Here is a 20,626-nt window from a genome sequence, read left to right as displayed (position 1 = left end):
CGTAAGCAGGCAGGTTACCTGCTACAATGCTAAGCTCTTGAACGTTCTGTTGTTGGGATTTGAGGGTTTCAAAACCCTGGCGTGCACTGTGGTTGGCTATATGGGGACTTAAGGTAGTACTTCTATCAGTTCTCAAGCCAACTTTTATCTACACTCAAACCATATTATCACAAATCTAAACATACTGAGTCCTAAAAGCATTCCTAAAAGGTACACTAAAAAGGAGCAACAGCATTTTTATACTCAAAGCGCACAGGTTCACACCAAGGAAGTTTTGTTTGATCTGATCATTTAAGTTGATTACTATCTTGCATAGACATAACAGATCAAGCCTTCCCTACCACATCACATACTCCCTTCCCTCTTTCTCAGCAAGGGCATATGCCACCCCAACTCCATCCCCCCAAAACACAGAAAAAACACACCTATCCATTCCAGGGCAGATTCTCTGGGTTTGTTACCCACTCCACAGACACACGAGGGCAGATTCCTTGTCTCAAAATGTACCTTTGGAGGCAGGCACCTCCTTTCTCTGTTAAATAGGTAAGAATACAGGATCAAACCACACGGAGTGGATATTTTAGATATTACCTGAAAACTATAAAATGAACTACTCCCATGGCTTGCAGAGGATTTATATCCTTGTTTCTCTGAGTCCCACTGCAGATGTGACTGGCAAATGGGATCCCACTATAAGCTGCCATTATACAGAGACCATGTCTATGACATGAATTAATTCCTGGGTCCTGGTTCACAATTCTTCACATTCCATCCATCCATGAGGCAGAAATCAACCACTATCCTATCGTGTAGGATCTTAAAAAGACAAAAGAACTTCTCTATATGGGACCTTTCTGAAGACTGGGCTCTCCCATATTGTCATAAAATAAGACCAGCCAAGTCCTTACATCTATTCTTGTGGATTATGCGCACTTTTGACAGGGCAATAAGACGCTGAATTTGAACCAGGGCTGAGACACATAGGAAGCACACGCTAGTGGCTATTAGGGTCCAGGAAAAAGAACAAAGAGGCAAACAAAGTAAAAAAAGTTCAGGAAATTTTCTACTACATTAAATAATTTTAAGTAAAACATTCCAACATATTTACATATAGATAAAGCATTTTATGAGATCATGACCTGAGCCAAAGTCAGTTGCTTAACTAACTGAGCCACCCAGGAGCCCCTAACATTTTGAAATGCATTCTTATGTCCTCAGAGGCATGCTGAAACAAAAACAGACTTTCCTTCACTAAGACTTCAGTGCTTTTTTAGGTACATGGTAAAAATCTATTCAAAATAGGTTGAGGGGTGCCTGGGTGGTTCAGTCAGTGAAACATCCGACTTTGGCTCGGGTCATGCTATCACGGTTTGTGAGTTCGAGCCCCGTGTCGGGCTCTGTGCTGACAGCCAGCTCAGAGCCTGGAGCCTGTTTCGGATTCTGTGTCACCCTCTCTCTCTGACCCTTCCCTGCTCATGCTGTCTCTCTCTCTCTGTCTCAGAAATAAATAAAACAAACAAAAAACATCAAAATAGGTTGAAAATTTAGGATCGGAAAAGTTAAATACACATCTGTAAATACAGATAAATATTATTTTTGTACCCTACTTTCAATTTATCAACAGCTAGGATGTGAATATCTCCTGGATGTAAAGCATTTGATGAAGACGAGTGCTAAAGTAAATGCAATGAAGTATTTTATAACATTGTTTAGAACCCGTAAGTTCGGCATTAATGGCGGAAATGGTGCAGGCCCTCTTAGGAAAGCTCCTGCTACAGCTGAGGTGCTACAAGTATGTGCTCCTTCAGAAGGCAGTCTGTGTCAGAATGCAGATTTATCTGATCTTGTGTGTGATGATTGCAAAGGAAGTAACTGAGTGTGAAAATCTAATTTCACTCTAGATTTCCACTAAGTACTGATTAGAAAGGAGGGGGTCCTCTTTGAATTAAATTAGTAAAGTCACTGCGAAACCTGATAGTTAAAGCAAACAAATCACAGGGTTTGGTTGGAGTAGAACCATGCTAACATGGTTCCCTCCTGGGATCTGACCACTTTTCTCCTGGCAGTGTTTTCTTCATGAAAACTAAAAGAAATCAGTAAGAAAACATACTTTAAAAACAGACTATTAGCAGAAAATCTTAGCCAAGGAGGCTTTAGGCAGGTTGGCTAATACTTGTGCTTTGATTTGGAGTAAGGTAGTTGTTAGAACTGTAAGAACAAGACCTTTTGCTGAGGAATCGGCTTCCAGTTCTCCCCCACTCCTTTTGAACAACTATGAAGAGTGCTTGAAATAAGCATTTGACTCACTCATAGGCTTACCCCTGGGTTTGATGAAGAATTAACTGATAACTATTATGGACTTCAAAGGAAGATTTTAAGATATACCTAGGAGTTAGCTTTCTTAAATACATGGTCTTTAAGGTTACTTTACTATTTGCAGCAACAGAACTTCTAAGGGTGCCTACTGGTCACAGTTGTGACAAATGAGCACCAAAGAGAAGAACTGCAATGGACTGAGGAACATTAAAACTGTAAAAAATACGTGAGCCTATGATTACACCAAAAAAAAAAAAATGTGTAAGAGCCTAATTTGTCATCATCCGTTAAACCAGCCCCTTACTTTGAAGTTGATCATTGAATATAACCTGCCTTTCCAGTAATAAATGTATTTAAGAATGATCAAATAGCTCAGGTTGAGGAGGGATAACTGTAGTTTACAAAGAGACACCAACTAATAAATGGTGAAGAAATGAGAGAAATGGAAAAAAATTTTCAAACTTTAATAAAATTACTGATTTAGGCAAGGATTATCACTGTTAAAACATGTGGGTGAATGGCTAATGGGAAACTGGACAGTGATTCAATGCCAAAGGAAAACCAGAGAGAAAACTCACAAGTCACAATGAGTGGGGGGATTAAGCTACCATGTTAATCCAGTGATCTACCTTAGTATCATTTAGTGGTAAGTCAACTAGATAGTTTGTGTTTTCTGATGTGATGAGATTTAAAGCATGTATCTCATCTAAGATATATTCAAGAAAAAAAATTTATTCAAATCCATGAAGCTTTTAGATAAAACTTTTAGGTTACAGGTAATTCAGGAAATAAAGGGACAAGCAAAATAACACCTTGACAAGTGCCCCAGTCTCTCTTAAACAACTCAATGTCATAAAAGGGACTGTACTAGATTAAGACAGATTTAAGGGGATGTGAAGGGACTAACCAGTGTTAGGTCACAGAATGGACACTAGTCTGGACAGAGCAACTACAAATTTGAGGACAACTGGGGAATTGTGAACACTATCTGAAGTAAAACTATTCTGGAATGAGGAAGCAAGGATTGTTGACTGAAAAAAATGACTTACAGAGCACTATACAGAATATAATCTTACTCTGGTTAAAAGATATAAGTATGTATGCACAGAAAAAGATCTGGAAGGATATGCATTAAGGTGTTCGTGATAATCTTTAAGTGGTAGCAGTGTAATGTTTTTATTTTCTTACTTTTGTTTATTTTTTCTATTTTTTGATTGCACTCATAATGCTTTAGTAATAAAAGGTTAAACTTCTAGAAAATTGTGGGTTTGCCCATTCTGTTAGACAGCTCTGATTACAGAAAGTCTGTACACCAACAAGTACCAAAGCAAGGATGCTACCCATCTGGTGACAGCATATGTAGGTAAAGCTCTTAAAGGAAATAACTTCTGGAACAATCAGCTAACAGGTAACACTAAAGACTAACAGGAATGTCACTGCACAATAAATGCAGGGAAGGGGACAATTTATCTTTGAAATAAGTCAATTAAAAACACAAGTAAGATACATCTTGCTATGTGTCATTCACCCTCCAAGTCAAGCCTTGACTACTAGTATTTACCCTTAGGAGGAAAAAGTCTAGTGTCTACTACTTAAAATGTGTAAATGTGTAATTTCACAGAGGCTCGTACACTATCCCAGCTGGGTTCCTCATCTAAGCTTCTGGAGTGGGAGTGGCGTTGGGCTCGGAGTCCTCCTGTGGAAGGGGGGCGGAGGCTTCCTGTTGGGCGAGTGACTCCCGAAGCTGGCTGCCTAAAACCGCATCGTGAATGCTGAGGAACAGCAGCTCCTTTAAGGCAGGGTTTTCAAAGAATCGATTTTGAGTGAGGTCATTCACAACTTGTGCTATAAAGGAAGAAAAGAAAATTAGCCCACACCCTGGGGATCAGTGTTGAACATTAAAAAAAGTTAACACTCATGTTGCTTAAATACTATAGTAGTGATACAGCAAAAAGTGTCACTTCAATCCCTGTTCCCATGATATCACACCCCAGTTGCAGGAAACTATTTTCTTTCAGCTTTTCTTTATGCAGATATAAGTAAATACATATATATATTCTTATTTTCCCCCTTGTCTTGCCCCAAAGTATTTTTAACATTATAGATTATTCTCGATATTTTTTACTTAAAAATTTTTTTTGCCACTATATGATATTTTATCGTGTGGATGTGCCCTAGTTTATTGAACTGGTCCTTTTTCTTTGATGTTTAAGTTTTTTCCAGTCTTTTGTTTTATAGACAGTAACCAGTTTCTAGAACTGCTTACAGATGATCCACCACATACACGTGTCAGTTTGAGTACATGCAGCACGTTGCTGGATTGGCTGGGTTAAAAGTTAAGTGCATCTGTGGTTGGGAAAGGTCAGGCTGCCCTGCCCTCCACAGAGGCTGCTCCCTTCTGCGCTCCCGCCAGCAGTGTCTGCGAGCACATACAGCCCCATGGCGCCTACAGAGCACGCTGGTGGACATTTTTCCTTTTCGCCAATCTGGCAGATGAAGAGCAATGGCTTTGTGTAGATTTCATTTTCAAGCACCGATTCAACCAAAATTTAATATAAAGCAAAAATAGCAGGCATCGTATGGAAAAACCTAAATGATTTTATAGAACTATGTTTAAGGCAGCCATTAAATAATTATTAAATGTACCAGCCCACTGTTCCAAGTCCAGGTCAGGAGGTCTGCCACAATGGCCCAGTGAATGGGGTGCCCGGAAGTGGCTAATTTCAAAGCTAGCTTTTGAGTGATTTTTAGAATAATTTTCATTTTCACCAAAGATGAAAATTAAGGGCAAATCTTTCCAAACTTTTATAAAGATTTTTTAAAAAAAGAGAAACAAAACTAAAATGTTAAAGCTTCTCCCCATTCTAGAAGTGTACTCACCGCTGCATCCTGCTAAATACACATAAATACCGACATCTCCATATTCTTTTACAATCTGTAATAATGTTGAAATAAAGTTTAGTTTCTCTTGACTCTGTGTCAGATGCAAGCCTCTTTCTACCAATATGTATTTCCTGATACAAGACACTAGTTCACTCACCTGATCTACGGTGCTTCTGTAATTACCCATTTTAAAAAATTATGCATTTTCGAGCTAATCATTTAAAACTAATTTTGCATATAATTTTTATATGGACAGTAATAATGAGGGCTCCCAAGGAACTCATGTTAAATTTTATGTAGGTGTAATAAAGGTATTATGGTACTGACTTTTACAAGAATCCTCTCCTCATAGAGCAATATCCTGAAATATTCACCGGGAGGTGAATGATGACTGGGATGCGCTTCAAAGAGAAGTGGAAAGCGGGTGTGGGCTGAATGAAACCCGACTGACCATTAACTGATGAACTGTTGAAGCTGAGTGATAAGTTACATAGGGCTTCGTTACACTATGCTCCTTGCTTTTGTATGGTTCTGAAGTTTTCCACCATCAAAAGTGGAAAAAAGCAATGACATGGAAGTATTTTAAGAGTTGAAAAGGGACCCTAGTTCAACTCTCATTTTACTGATGGCAACAGAGATACGAAAACGACTCATTTAAGATAATGCTTACCCCAGCCAGAGTTTTTACACCAACAGAGTCAATAAAATTGACTTGTGTAAAATCCAGAATGATGGTGTGGATGTTATCTCCTGGGGGCATAAACCTTTGCAGCTCTTCAGGAAATGTGCTCTTAATGACTATCGGGGGGTATTTTACTTCGTCATCTTCTTCTTCAGGCTTTGTAGCATCTTCTCCGTCTACTTCTGCATCCTGTTAATGTTAAACCAAAGAAGTCTATGAACAGCTCATGTTCTAGTGCTGAGAAAGATTTATGTGGGAAAATTAGTGCCCATATTGTCAAGCTGCTGACTCTACCAGACCTCGTCTACAATGACTGCCCCATCCCAGCCTTGTGATGTGACAGCAAAAGGATGTGTATGAAACATTCAGTGTTAGCTCAGTTTCTTTGCATCTCTTCCCCCTCCTTTTTTTTCTGTCCAATGAAATCCACTCTCCTTGTCTTCATAGCCATTTCCCCCTCACTTCTAAAATAGTTCCATTAACTTAAGCATGACCACAAGTTACCATAAGCTTGAACAGCAAAATCCAGCCTTTGAGGGTTTTGTTTTGTTTTGTTTTATTACTGTCAGCTGAATGACTCTATGATAAATCACCCATGGTAAAAATTTATTAAGGTACTGTGTGATCTTAATTTAAACAAATGTTTTCCAGGGTTCATATCCCTACTTTTTTCAGAAGTGTTCACATGGCTGACTTTATTATGTATCTTTAATATTACAGCGGCTACTTAAACTGTTTCTAAGCTTTCCTATTTTAGGGGCTTCCTGTGGTGTTAAGGCTTCCATCGTGAATAAAGGTGGGGGGGTGTAGATCAAGAGGAGGGAAAATTACAACGAAGAGACCACTCACCACTTTGACAACAGTTGCATTGGCCATATTTGCATTTCCAACTTCCTTAGCATACTTCTTCATGGCCTTTCTTCTTGCTCCCATTATGAGTGCTGGGTTCACTCCAGTCTTTACAGAAGGGCAATACATGCAAAATCACTTCTTGGCTCTAGGAACCCACCAAATGCAATCATTCTTCAGATCCCCCCATTTGACTGTTTTCTATGCCAAGTAATCACCCCCCCCTACCTTTCCCTTAGACATCATGAACTGAGTCACTCTCTCGTTAAAGGAATAGGAGTAATTTTCCTTATTCCTGTGTGTATTTAGCAGGATGGTGTGGTGAGTATACTAAAGTATTGAAGAGCATGTTTAAAGTATCATTTTTCAAACTTACTCTCATATTCTTTTTTTAAATTAAAAAAATTATCTATTTTTGAGACAGAGAGAGACAGAGTGTGAGCAGGGGAGGGGAAGAGAGAGAGGGAGACACAGAATCTGAAAGAGGCTCTAGGCTCTGAGCTGTCAGCAAAGAGCCCAATGCAGGGCTCAAACCCACAAACTGTAAGATGATGACCTGAATGGAAGTCAGACATTTAACTGACAGAGCCACCCAGGCGCCCCTCTCAGATTCTTATATTTAAGAGACTGTGGATTGACTAGGAGATTTTTCTATACATTGGGCAGTGTGGGGTCAAGTTTTAATCATGACCAGAGGAACTCACATGATCTGAAGAGTAAGAAACCTAAAATTATTTTTTCACTCTTTGTCTTAAAGTTTTTTTGAGAAGGTAATATATATATATATGATAAAAAAAGAATGACTGGTGATGTTGTGTGCACAACAGTGTGAATTGTACTCAGTTCCATCTGCTAAATGGTAAATTTACCGAAATGGTAAATTTTCTGTGCATTCTACCACAATAAAGAGAGAGAGAGGGTGGGTGAGAAGGAGAGAATGATATAATATAAAAGGTATATGAAGAAGACATTTAAGTGTTTCTCACATCCCTGTCAATTCACAAGTCCCCTCAAAAATAATCCACTTCATGTGACTCACCTTTCTTTTTAAAGCATTGCTATACAAGTCACTATTTGCATAATAAATTGGGGCATTGATTTGGAATATTTTTATTCCAGGAATTTCTTTCACCTGAAAAAGAAAATGTAATGAATTTAACTCCTGGAAATATTTCAGAGTCAAACTGCACTTGCCTCCCTCCTGCAACCTCAAAATCAACACAGAAGTCACAAAAGGCCCCCTTACAGTGTTCAGATAAAACTGTGTCACTCTACCCTACCTGGAGAAAGGAGTTCCAAGAATAAAGCCTTGAAAGTACACATCATCACATTTCATTGATAAGATTTAAAAGCATTTAGTTATTTATTTGGGGGGGGGGAGAGTGGGAGAGGAAGAGAGAATTGCCAGTAGGCTCCGTGCTGTCAACGCAGAACCTGACGGGGTCTTGGTCCCACAAACTATGAGATCACAACCTGCGCCAAAACCAGGAGTTGGACACCAAATGAGCTGAGCCAAACAGGCGCCCTGAAGTGCAAGCTTTTTGCTCAGACTACTACACCTCCCTCTTTTCCAGCCCCAATGTAAAAATAATATTTAGTCAGCTGATCACATGACATGCTTACAACCATGAAAACAGAAAAATGTCCTACCTCCTCATATGCGTCTATATCAATATACACATCAGTGTCAGGAAGCTGTCCAAGGACTTTGTAGCTGGGACTGAAGATAGAGAGAGAGTGTGTTAAAATACCTGTGTATTGAGGCCCCGTATGTGGTTTAAACATGAGGTCTGGCATGTTTATGTGTCACGTATGGACTTGCTAGTGAACTCAGGGACATTTGATCCTTGTATGGTACCTGTGCAGAGGGCTCCCATGTATCACAATCCCAGTGACATTCCAGGCATGCCCCTACACCCTGCCCCAAATGGCAAGACACACACATACACAGCACATATACCTCAGTCTACACAGACCGTACACACACACTCACACCCCTCTTCTCCCAATCTGTTTGGGACAAAAGACTTGGCCACTTAAAGATGGGGGCAAAAGTGAACTGTGTTAAGTTCAAGCTATGCCAGGGAATGTGCAACTCAAATTCTCATTCACTGAGTAGACAGAACTGTCTTCCTACTCTTATTCTAAAGTAGGGGAGGAGTTTTTCTTTTTGTTTCCTCTAAGAGGCTCTGGCCCATGGGGGTGGTGGTCAGCTGAGGTGTGGGGAGAAAACGAAAAATCTCAAATTAGCCTAGAAGTTTTCTTCACTTTGGTTTGAATAGATTTTAAACATTATTTTTGGAAAACCCCCTTCTTATAGGGCAATCTGGCTCAAGCTGGATACTGTAATGATGATAGATACTACTTCCTGAGCACCTCATATTACCTTATCAGAGCCAATGTACTAGGCTTATTTCTGCTGTTGTGTGGATGAGAAAGTAAGGCCTAGCAGAGTGAGTTGTTCCATGTTGGAGGGGCTGGCAAAGCAGAATGTGGCTCAGGGTCTTTGATTTGACATTCCATGGTCCTGCCTCAATGCCCTGGTGCCTCTTAGCAGGTATGCACAAATGCTTTGTGAGTCAGGATATATAACACAAACGTTAGCTGTTTTTCTGGGTGCATTCTCTCAACAAGCTTGCAGAGAATACCCACTATAAGCCCCGTACTGGATGCCGGGAACATCACCTCCACAATCAAGATGCTTACAGTCTAATGGCGTCAGTTGGCAAACACAATATATTTAAAGTCAACACTGCAATTTCAGGCAGGGCAATCACATCCATCCCAATTTGTGCACTCACCTCTGGGTTCTGTAAATCACAGTCAGCAGAGCGATGATCACAGCTGTAATCAAACCATAGTCCAATCCCAGGAACAAGGAGGAAACAAAAGTGGTAAGCCAGATGGTCTAAACAAAAGACAGAAAGCTTTATGTAGAATCATGCTAAAAATTTCCAAAGGGTCTCTCTCTCTCACACACACAGTACCTAACCTTGCCTAACTTGATACTACACAGAACAAATAACTGCACTAATTGAGCTTTCTCACATTTTTATTAGCATCATCCACGTGTTGCTGTGACATATTAACCTAACAATCATCTATGTAACTTACCAGCTCTATTTTGCTCGTTCTCCAGAAAAAAGGGAGATCTGAGAACTGCATGAACATTCCTTTCAGGTTGACAATCACAATGGCCGACAGCACAGCCTGAAACAGAGCACATGACAGGTGCCTCTCTTCTTGTGTCCCCAGAGTCCCCTTCGCTGGCTCCTCACTGTCCTCCTGCCCTCCCCACGTCCTCTCCCCACTCACTTCCCATGCAGCAGTGATGGGACGTTTGGAGCCATGAACACCTGGGTTTTCAGGACTCGGTTAGCTAAAATGGGCCTTGGAAAACCAGGCTTATATCCTAGTAGCAAACCTGCATGGTGGTCAAGAGGTTCAGAATTAAACTTGATACTTGAGGCATCAGTTCACCCATGGTCTTCCTAGATTATGATTTTCTCCACTCTGTATTGTTCCTGATCTCTACTAGAGTAAATAGATCAGCAAACAAATGTCTTAGGAATGAAGGCCATCTCAGATTTTTAATGGAGTATAAGGCCACAGAAGATCAAAGAGTGAAGCGACCTTGGAGATTAATCAGTCCGACCCCCTACTTTGCAGACAAGGAAACAGAGACCCAGCAACATTGAGATGGCTTTCCCAAGGTCCCAGACTGTGGGGTAGAATTTTAGATTGTGGAGCAGGATCTTGGTCCCAGCCTTGGCCCCTTCTCACACCACCCTGCTAGGGTTACAGTAAAAACCCATGAGATAGTCACAAAAATACAAACAAATAAAACAAAGAAATCTCTACACTTGGAAAAACATCACACCAAGTCTAAGCTACACACCTGGGGTAACGATTCAAAGAGGAATCCGGTGGCTAATATGACCAGCAGAATCATTAGCGAGGCCAAACAACCTGCAAGCTGAATGAGAGAAGACATATGGAAGGGGCTTTGAGGAGACACGAATAAGAGGGGGGGCAGAGGGTAATCTTAGTGTTTTGATAATCACTGTAGGAAGATCAAGAAAATATGGGTTCAAACAAGTCATCAAAACTATTACATCCACCAATATTCCTTCCTGTTCCCTTTCTGAAGTTTGGTTTCTCTTACAGCTTTTATTTGTTATTTGTTTTTTTTTTTTTTTTTTTTTTTTTAGAGACAGAGCGTGAGTGGGGAAGAGGGACAGATGGGGAGAGACAGAGAGAGAGCGAGAGAGAGAAAGAGAGAGACCCAAGCAGGCTTCATGCTCAGTGTGGAATCCCACACAGGGCTTAATCCCATGACCTTGAGATCATGACTTGAGCGGAAATCAAGAGTCAAACACTCAACCAATTGAGCCACCCAGGCATCCCTCTCTTAAAGCTTTTATATAGAAGCCGAAATGATTAAACACCCTGCTCAAAATGCCTTTGCCAGGGGTGAAGGAAAGGAGATAATGGTGTTGACCCAAGACTGACAATAGTCAAATGAGACTCTCCTGCCTGATGTGTTAGCCACTAACCACATGCAGCTATTACATTTTTAAAATAAAAATTAAATACAATTAAAAAAATTCAGGTCTTGGTTGCACTGCCCACATTTCAAGTGCTCAAGGGCCACAGGTGGCTCATGGCTGTCATATTGGATGGTGGAAAATAGTGGACACTCCTGTCACTGCAGTAGGTTCTACTGGACCGTGCTGGTATCATGACCATATCCAGTTCCCAGGCTTTCATGACAACATGTCTGAACTTTGAGGCTTATTGGTAGAAGCAGTGTTGTAGAATTTTCAGTTTAACTGGAGAATATAGCTATTTCCTGTAGATTCAGTTCCTGGGATTTGCTTCCACCATTCATGCCTTTCTCTGATTCATTACACAGCTCAATGGAGCATCAATCTTCACACAGAGCAGCTTTGTTTGGGTTCAGAAAAGAATCAAGGGATTAAAGTTTACCACCCCAGGGGCACCTGGATGGCTTAGTCGGTTAAGTGTCCTACTCTGGATTTTGGCTCAGGACATGATCTCATGGTTTGTGGGATTGAACCCCACGTTGAGCTGTAGGCTGGCAGTGCCTGCTTGGATTCTCTCTCTCTCCCTCCCTCCCTCCACCCTTCCCCAGCTCTCCCTCTCTTTCAAAATAAATCAACTTACAAAAAATTTTAAAGTTTACCACCCCAAATCACCCGTCCTCAGAGGCCAGTTGTGTACACACCTGTGTCTTCCCTCCAGTTCCCTCCTGAACGAGGCTTCGCGATAAGGAGCATGAAATTGAGAAAGTCTGGAAGAGCGAGCCAATGGAATTGCACAGGCCCAGGGCAATGAGCTCCTTTTCCAGGGGGAAACAAAGCACACAAGAGTTCAGTCATTCTTCAGGAAAAGAGGCACAATGGCCCACTTAATACACATTTTCAACAGCAGAGGCTGTCTCTTCCTTCTCTTTTTAGATAAAAGAGTTTGTTTAGCGTGAATTTAAATTAGGGATTATTGAATAAGTTAAGGTGGGAGAAAAAGACTTAAGAGTTCTTGTTCTGTCAGGGATACAAACTGCACTCCCTATCTAGTCCCCTCTTTCCCAAACACACTCTCCTACACGAATAATGCGTTTTTTGTTTTTTTAAAGAAAACTGCAGCAAAGGGACAAAATACTTTTGTTATGAGTAAGTTACTGGTGTATAGAACCGTTGGCATCTTTTAAATGTCTTGGTCTCTTGCTCTCTGACACATGCCAGTGTCCTCCTGGGACCAGTGAATGATTCCTGTTCTCAGGGATACTTCCGGTCTTCCTTGTTGGATCACTGTGTCTTGTGTGAACACGGAGCATTTAATCTTCTCTTAGAAACACAGTGTGTTAAAATAGTCATTGTCATGCTGAAATGATGGCTCATGGAATTCAGATTAAGTACCTTATCTGTAGATAGTAAGTTGGTAGTTATAAAAGGAGGTGGCAAAGAATATAATGTGGAGTTTGAGTGATGAATCATATGTTCCAAGTTTAATGAACAGAGAAGTCTTCCTATAGAGTAGAAACGGTTCTAGCAAAACAACATTTGCTTCCTAGGCTGTGAGCTTTAAAAATAGGGCCAACATGTGTCAGTGTGTGTCAGACTGAGAGCCTCCGATCAGAGGTTTCATCTTCCTCCAGGACCCCCACCTGTGACATGAGGTAGGACTCTGCACCTCAGTGTTCCGATGATCTAAGGCACATAAATAATGAAAAAAATTGTAGTGTTGCATAAATACATGTTTCAAACACCTCCATCATCCAACGAGAAGTTTTTCTAACAAGACAGAGAAATCCAACAATCCAACAATCAGCAGGATGATTAAACCACTGTGAAACAACTGCAGGGAATTAATGATTTTTACCTGATTGCCATCCACCTGGTAGCCATGTTTATTTGCCAAGGTCTTGGCCATTGAGATGGTCACTGAAAATCCGACAATGGCTATGGCGATGGCATCCACGTACACAAGGTGGAAGAGGCTGGTGTCCGGGTTGGCTGGAGGTAGTAGCCTGAAAGGTCAAGCTGACTTTAACCCGAATATTGTGACCACTAGGGAAAAACATGCAACCAGAGAGGTGCATTTCAGAAGGGCATCATCTGCAAATGAGGGGATCAATGCTTGGATACTTGTTTGCTCTGGTTTGGCAAAAAGGAGCGCCCTCTTGGACACACCTAAAAAGAGGCTCTTTTTAGGCCCCAACGCTAGAGTGCCGGCTTTCTACCTGAATGGGTTATCAGCAGACATCAGATGCCATTTAGAAAAGGAGTAACATCATACCTCATGACACCCTGTATGGTAGGTGTTAAGTAAGACACAGAACAGGAAGAGGAGAGGGTCAGCAGAGCGCTCAGGTGGCACAAGACATTCGAACCCAAGTTCCAGGGCAGGGAGGGTGTTCAACAAGGGCCATCTCAGAGGAGAACTACTGTCCACACTGCTCCCCCTTGTTATTTCAAGTAAAGACTCTGCTTCTCAGGCCCCCTTGAGGTGAGTCTCTAACACGAGAAAAGAACAATGAAGATTATACTCCTTGGGTCTCATCTGGGAGTCCTGGGCAATTGGAGGGGCCAACAGAGAACACAGTTTTTATGGTCCATTCTTACAGTTTGGAACCTTTATCCTAAAGGAACAGAATAGAGATTCCCTAAAATGGAATGGGGGAAGGGGCAAGTGAGGTTTTCAGGGGCACCTGATCCAATTCAAGACACTGGTCTCAATAGTAACAATAATAAATTCATGTACTATACATATATGTATATATATATATATATTTTTTTTTTTACAATACCAACAAATTTTTTAGATGCTTCTCCTCTGCCAAGTCCTGTGCTTATTTATCTCCGCTAGCCCTGTGAGCTAGCCACCACTATATTCCCCAATTACAAGTGAAGAAAATGAGGCATAGTGAAACTAAGGTCAAATGGCTCATCCACCAAGTACCACAAAAACCATTAAGAACCTGCCTCCCTGTACCTATTTCTCATACTGTGTCACATCCCAGTGCTGAAGGGGGTGTCTCAGGTTCTGGGGTAAGGGAAAGGGAGGGGGAGAAGGGAAAAATAAATGTATATTAAACCTATATTATGTGCTATATACTTGACCTATGTCATCTGTCCTCACAACAATTTTGTTAGGTGCCATTATTATCGTAAGTTATAGGTGAAAAGAAATGGATCCTTGCAGATGTTAAGTAATTTACCCAAGACAGAGCAGGGAGTCAAACCCAGGAGTTCTGATTATAAAACTTATTGTCTTTCCCTTATTCTTCGCTATGGAAGCACTAGCCAAGAGGGAAGCCCTTGCAGCAGATTTGGGAGTGCAGAATAAGAATATGTGAGAAAAGAATTTATTTTGGAATGAGTTAAGGAAAGTAAACCAAGAAACAGGGTATATTGCCATGGCTGGGATCTTTAAGAGTTAACTGTCGGGACAGCTGGGTGGCTCAGTGGGTTAAGCATCCAACTTCGGCTCAGGTCATGATATCATGGTTCATGAGCCCTGAGTCGGGCTCTCTGCTGTCAGCATAAGCCTGTTTTGGACCCTTTGTCCCCTTCTCTTTCTTCCCCTCCCCCGCGTACACTCTCTCTCAAAAATAAACATAAAAAGGCAATGGTCACTTTCTGGACATTGTACTATGTGTGTATAGATAAATGTAGTAATTTGCTTTCAAATATGGCAACCATTCCTCCCATACTTGTGGGTGCTGCTTCCCCCATGTAGAGGAGGAATCTGTTTTTCCTCTAGTGAAACTGGGCTGGTTTGTGATTGGCTTCGACCAATTGGATGTGGTACAAGTGAAGGTATATGAGCATCTTTAGCAGCCTGGCACCTCCTGCCTTTCTGTCTCATTTCTCTGAGCCACCACACGAAAGAGTCTGGCTACCCTGCTGGAGTCACCACGTGGGGAGAAGCTGGCAGCCAACCATCCACCGCCGCAGCTCTCCACCCGAGGTAACAGACACGTGAGTGAAGCCCTCGTATAGTCTCTGGCACCAGACACACCTTCAGACATCTGCAGCTGTGTGACAGGCCCCTAGGGGCATCAGCTGCCCTACCTAGATTGTGAATTGTGAGCAAATAACCGGATGTTGTTTTAAGACTTTGTTTTGGAGCTATTTGTTATCCAGCAGTAAGACTCACAGATAACTGAAAGAGTATGATTTTATGTAGATATGTAGTTAGGGAAGCATTCTTTGTTTCCTGCTCTGTTTTGGGCAAAGTTCCAGAAAGGGTAGTCAAGTTTTAGAAAAGGTAAAATCTGTTTTTCCTTTATAGTATGGTTCTCACACATGGAGGAAAAGCAACGTATTTGGGTGCAGTGCAACAGGGAAAGGAAGATCTGGGTAGAAATTGTGGTGGTTGGTGGATTTTTAAAAGGAGAAATCTAAATGTAAGAGTTCACAAGTAATCAAATTATCTGTGACTGGTAACTGAATAGAATTATCTATTGGATCTAGTCAAAGACTAATGTTTATCACATGACTACTTATGTTAGAGACCCAGATGTGAGGTAATGGAAACAGCCAACCACTGAGTATGGGATGACTGCATTCTGGGTCCAGGCTGGGGCTCACCAGTGAGTCACTGAATCTCATCTGTGTCTCTCAAATGTCACCTTCTCTGATAGCCTACCTTACACAGTCACCCGAGCCCCGCCCATCACTTACTGGCCTCCCTCATCTTCACAGCACTCTCTCCTTCCCCCGTTCTCCTGGAGGCTCCATGAAGGCAGACACATTTTGCTTGCATGGCTACTTTTGTTTTTAACGGCCATGTCCCTGGCACACACCAGGCACCCAATAAACATATGCTAAATCGATGAACTTTTTTATCTTGTAAAGTGGGGATGGCATATACGTCAATAGTGTTATTGTGGGCACCAGCTGAGGTGCTGGGTATAAAAGAATTTTATGAGTTGTAAGTCCAAATAGAAAAGCAAGTGTTATTGCTGGGCTATACCTTTATAAGGAATCTTAAGTGGTATGTTCATAACCATAATCCATTGTTCTGAAGTGGACTGCATTCTTCCATCTTCAACATTTGCTCTGGGTGTTGGGGGTGAACTCTGGCTTCAAGAGCAGTTTCTGCCCCTGTGCCTCCCGGGAGAGTCTTAGATGGGACCAGAGGCAAGGCCAGGTTCATAAATGCCCAGCACCTGGGCAAACATCTGATTCTGCTCATCTGGAAAGAGAGGTGGCAAGGAAAAGAGACAGTACAAAAGAGAGAAAGACAGAGACACACAGAGAGATGCAGAGACAGGCAGAGCATGTAAGAGAGGAGCAGAGTGAGGTGAGGAGAAGCTCATAGTTACTCTAGCTCCTTCAAATATAGAGAGAATAGTAAAATTTTAAAAAGTGTTTATTTATTTAGAGGGAGAGAGAAAGAGCTTGTGAGCAGGGGAGAAGGAGAGAGAAGGAGACAGAGAGAATCACAAGCAGGGTCTGCACTGTCAGCACAGAGCCCAACATGTGGCTTGATCTCACGAACCACGAGACCATGACCTGAGCCAAAACCAAGATAGGACACTCAACCTACTGAGCCACCCAGGCACCCTGAGAACAGTAAAAGTTTGTATATGTGGAATTCGGTAAAAGAATAGTAATGAAGAATGTATCATTTGAAATAGAAAATCTGAAAAAATTTGAAAAAGAAACTAGAAACTAGGAACTTTGTTGAAATAGTGAGCCACAGAACTTCTAGTTATGTTTTAAATGCTCCCAGGTGCGTGCCAGGTGTTTTATGCACACTAGCTCCAGGAGCTTCACAGTTACCCTCAAGACAGGCATTGACTGCCGTGCTAACTGGAGGGGAAGAGACTGGGGCTCTGAGAGGAGACGTGACTTGCCCAAGGTCACACAGCTAGTAACTGTCTGGCTAGATTTAGGTCTTTTTGCTCTTAGTTCCTATGCTGCCTAAGGAGAGATTTTAAAAACCAAGAAGTGCTAAATAAAAGAAAACACTGCATCCCACTGTTTTGGGAATGTAAAATGGTGTAACCACTATGGAAAATAGAATGGAAGTTCCTTAGAAAGTTAAAAATAGAACTAGCAGATGAGCCAGCAATCCCATCTCTGAGTATTTATACAAAAGAACAAGTAGGGTCTTGAAGACATATTTGCACAGCCATGTCCATTGTTGGATGAATGAATAAACAAAATGTGATACAGATAATCTATTTCACAACAATGTGGATATACTTAACATACTGAACTATATACTTCAAAATGATGAAAATGATAAATTTTATGTATTTTTTAACACACACACACACACACACACACACAAAGCCACATACATGCTAAAAAGCAAAAAATTCCAAAGCTTCAACTTTTTGGTATGTAGAAAAAGAGATTTTTTTATTGTAAGCAGGAGTTAAAAACGATAATAGATCTATCTGGTTACTCAAGTCACACCGTCACTTAAAACTGTTCTCCTACCCCAGAGGAAGCTTTCCGACGACATCCACATTGTACGACTCTTGCAAGTTAAACCCAGCTGAAATGCCAGTTCCCATCACCACCTAAAACAGACACAAATCCACAGGTGCCTTTATCGATGAAAATTCAACCGCCACAAAAGTGAGTTTCAAATCATTTGTTAGCCAAGCCAAAATCTACTCTCCCGTTCAACTTGCGGTTTGAAAAGAATTATAGTTAGCTTCTGGCATTCCTAACTTCTTTTTTTTTTTTTTTTTAATATTTTTATTTATTTCTAGACGAGAGAGAGACAGCGTGAGCAGGGGAGGGTCAGAGAGAGAGGGAGTCACAGACTGAAACAGGCTCCAGGCTCTGAGCTGGCAGTCAGCACAGAGCCCGACGCGGGGCTCGAACCACGAACCGCGAGATCATGACCCAAGCGAAAGTCGGACGCTCAACCGACTAAGCCACCCAGGCGCCCCTGGCATTCCTAACTTCTAATGGCTCTTCCCCACCAAAGTAAAATGGACCCTATAGTTTCCTTGTGGTCTGGAATTCTTTTCTCTTTATTTTGCTCTGGTCAGTGCTGAGGTGTTTGGCTAGCTGACTGTGAACAGAAAGAGCCATAAAACCTTTCAGGAGCTGGCTTTGCCTTGTGTAGTTGAGTTTCTGGCTAACGTGGCATGAACGAGGGATGCTGACAAGTGTATTGTGAGGGTAGTTTACTGACAGGGTGTCATTATAAAATGGATGTTTGGATCCACAACCCTGCTGGCAGCGCCAACTGTGGTGAGAGGCCTCCACCAGCACCCCGCAGTGGCCTTCTCCCTTCTCAGTTACAGCCAGGGTCACAGTGCTCCTGTGTGTGAGCCCTCCTGGATGGTCAGGGCATAGATTTAGTTGGTGTGTAAAATACAACCCCTACTGAAGTGCAAGGAAAAAATAGCAAGGAGAGAAAGCAATTTTCTTCATCTTGAAGAACTGTTGCTATAGAACCTTCTGGGTGGATCACTCAGTTGAGAATTAGGGCTGGCCAGGGCAGGCAGCCAGGCCCTCGCAGTGGTGACTGTTTCAGGGAACCAATAATAAGGTAACATTGTTAATAAGCAATTGTGGTCTTTTAAGAATGTAATAAATATTTAGTATTTCAATGCATGTGCATTATTTTTATAATAGTTCCCAAGTTGTTAGATGTAAATATGTATTAAACTGTTTGGACCTAACTACTTAATAAATGGAACTGTTAGGTATTTCTTTTGGCACAGGAGTGCCAGGAAGCAAGAAAGTCTGGGAACCTTTGTCTCTTGCTCCTTTCAAAATGGAGACAGCTTAATTTTTTCAAGTGATTAAAGTTATAGGTGTTCATTTATAAAATAATCAGACAATAAAAATTTTGAGGAAGCAAAATCTTCCATCAACTCATCACTCAGAGGTAAGTCATATTAAAATTTTTACGGATGGCCTTCATCTAGATTTTCAAAATCATCCCTGCCTCCACCCTAACAGATTTTCTTCGTTGTCCGTGTATTTGTGAAAGTTCTCCTTGACAAATTCTAACTTTCTCTTGGCAGAACTGGGAGAAAAAAAGGTAGAACTTCCTTGCTCCTCCCTTGTCCAAATCCCTCACCCAAATGGCTAGGCACCTGTGACCCAAGTTCACTTACCGCAAAGAACTCTAAAGGAATGGGAGCTGGTAATTTCTCCTTAAATCTCTCATTAAACTCCTTGCCACCCAACAGCAAACCAAAAACCATCAGCCCGACGCCTAGGGAACACACGTTGAGGTTTTTAACATTCTGCAACACAGCAACTGTACTCTGTAACACAGCAAACACTGGATGTTTACATCAGGCAATGGCCCCTGAATAGACAGACACTAGTGCATGAATTCACACCAGCCATCCCCTCACTGCACCTTTCTAGTTAAACTTCTCAGACTAAAATCTCTCTCTCTCAACAATTAGGAGGCATTTTTACTCAGTCATACAGATTTATGGTTGTAATTCTTATCCAACACTTTTGTTTAGTTTTTATTTTTGAGAGAGAGAGAGAGAGAGAGCACGAGTAGAGAAGAGGGGCAGAGGTAGAGAGAGAAAATCTTAAGTAGGCTCCATGCTCAGTGCGGAGCCTGACACCAGGCTTGATCCCATGACCTTGGGATCACAACCCAGGCTGAAATCAAGAGTCAGACACTTCAAATGCCTGAGCCATCCAGGTGCCCTTCCAACAATCTTTAGTATAGTGTTTTCTTTATTCGGTTCTGGCTCAATGTATTATTACCATATTTAGTAAAGTATCCCTTATGCTGAGTCCTGAGCATTGGGGAAGGATTAGGGGATGATATCAGCAAAATAATGCAAAGGTAAATACACAGAAAAGATTTTTTGGAGGTGAAAGAGGGAGAAGGAAGTCATGGTTAGCAGATCAAAGAGGGATCAGGAATACTTCTAAGACAAGAGAGTGCTGAAGTTTGGAAGAAGCCCAGAGACTCAGAAAAGAAAGCCACTTAATTTTATCCCAGGGTTGCAGCCTCAGCACCCAATATATGTTCAGTACTCACTGGACTCTGGGAGAGTAGGTTACACCGAGCCCAGGCTCCACACTTTGCCTGTCAATGTCTAGAGCACACTCAGTGCTTATCTGCTCTATTTCTTTTTTGACAAGGCATTGAGAGAAATCTCAGAGTAGGAAGCATGTTATCAACAATGGGAAACGAAGAATTGTTAATTTAGGGAATGTTCCTACAGCTTGATTCCATTCCTAATCAATCAAGGACCCAATTTAAACGTCACTTTCTCACAGTGACTTTCTTAGACTCCTAATCTAAATGTCTCCCTATTCAACTTTCATAGCACTTAAGACAATCTGTAATTAATTACATATTGATGCAATTAATGGTTTACTATCTGTCTTCTCTTTGGACTGTGGGCTCTAAGAG

The 20,626-nt window shown here is 41.5% G+C and overlaps 1 protein-coding gene across 2 annotated transcripts in view; it reads right to left on the bottom strand.

Annotated features, from left to right (window-relative positions):
* Positions 1-3,970: 3,970 nt before the first annotated feature.
* Positions 3,971-20,626, bottom strand: part of SLC26A5 (solute carrier family 26 member 5) — a 28,216-nt gene continuing 11,560 nt past the window's right edge. Inside the window, exons 6-18 of one of the 2 annotated variants that reach the window (XM_039239103.1) lie at positions 19,353-19,505; positions 17,710-17,792; positions 13,133-13,280; positions 11,979-12,092; positions 10,629-10,706; positions 9,845-9,940; positions 9,532-9,638; positions 8,381-8,450; positions 7,770-7,862; positions 6,731-6,838; positions 5,870-6,070; positions 5,197-5,251; positions 3,971-4,161 (exon numbers count right to left, since the gene is read on the bottom strand). In XM_039239103.1, the coding sequence (XP_039095034.1) occupies positions 3,971-4,161; positions 5,197-5,251; positions 5,870-6,070; positions 6,731-6,838; positions 7,770-7,862; positions 8,381-8,450; positions 9,532-9,638; positions 9,845-9,940; positions 10,629-10,706; positions 11,979-12,092; positions 13,133-13,280; positions 17,710-17,792; positions 19,353-19,505 (1,497 nt within the window). The remainder of the gene's footprint in view (positions 4,162-5,196; positions 5,252-5,869; positions 6,071-6,730; positions 6,839-7,769; positions 7,863-8,380; positions 8,451-9,531; positions 9,639-9,844; positions 9,941-10,628; positions 10,707-11,978; positions 12,093-13,132; positions 13,281-17,709; positions 17,793-19,352; positions 19,506-20,626) is intronic. The other variant, XM_039239104.1, reaches the window with a different exon arrangement.

The sequence above is a fragment of the Hyaena hyaena genome, unplaced genomic scaffold, assembly GCF_003009895.1.
Source record: "Hyaena hyaena isolate Hyena2069 unplaced genomic scaffold, ASM300989v1 scaffold_152, whole genome shotgun sequence".
Lineage (NCBI taxonomy): Eukaryota > Metazoa > Chordata > Mammalia > Carnivora > Hyaenidae > Hyaena > Hyaena hyaena.
The sequence above is the reverse complement of the archived record's forward strand: the minus strand, read 5'-3'. Positions and strand labels throughout refer to the sequence as shown.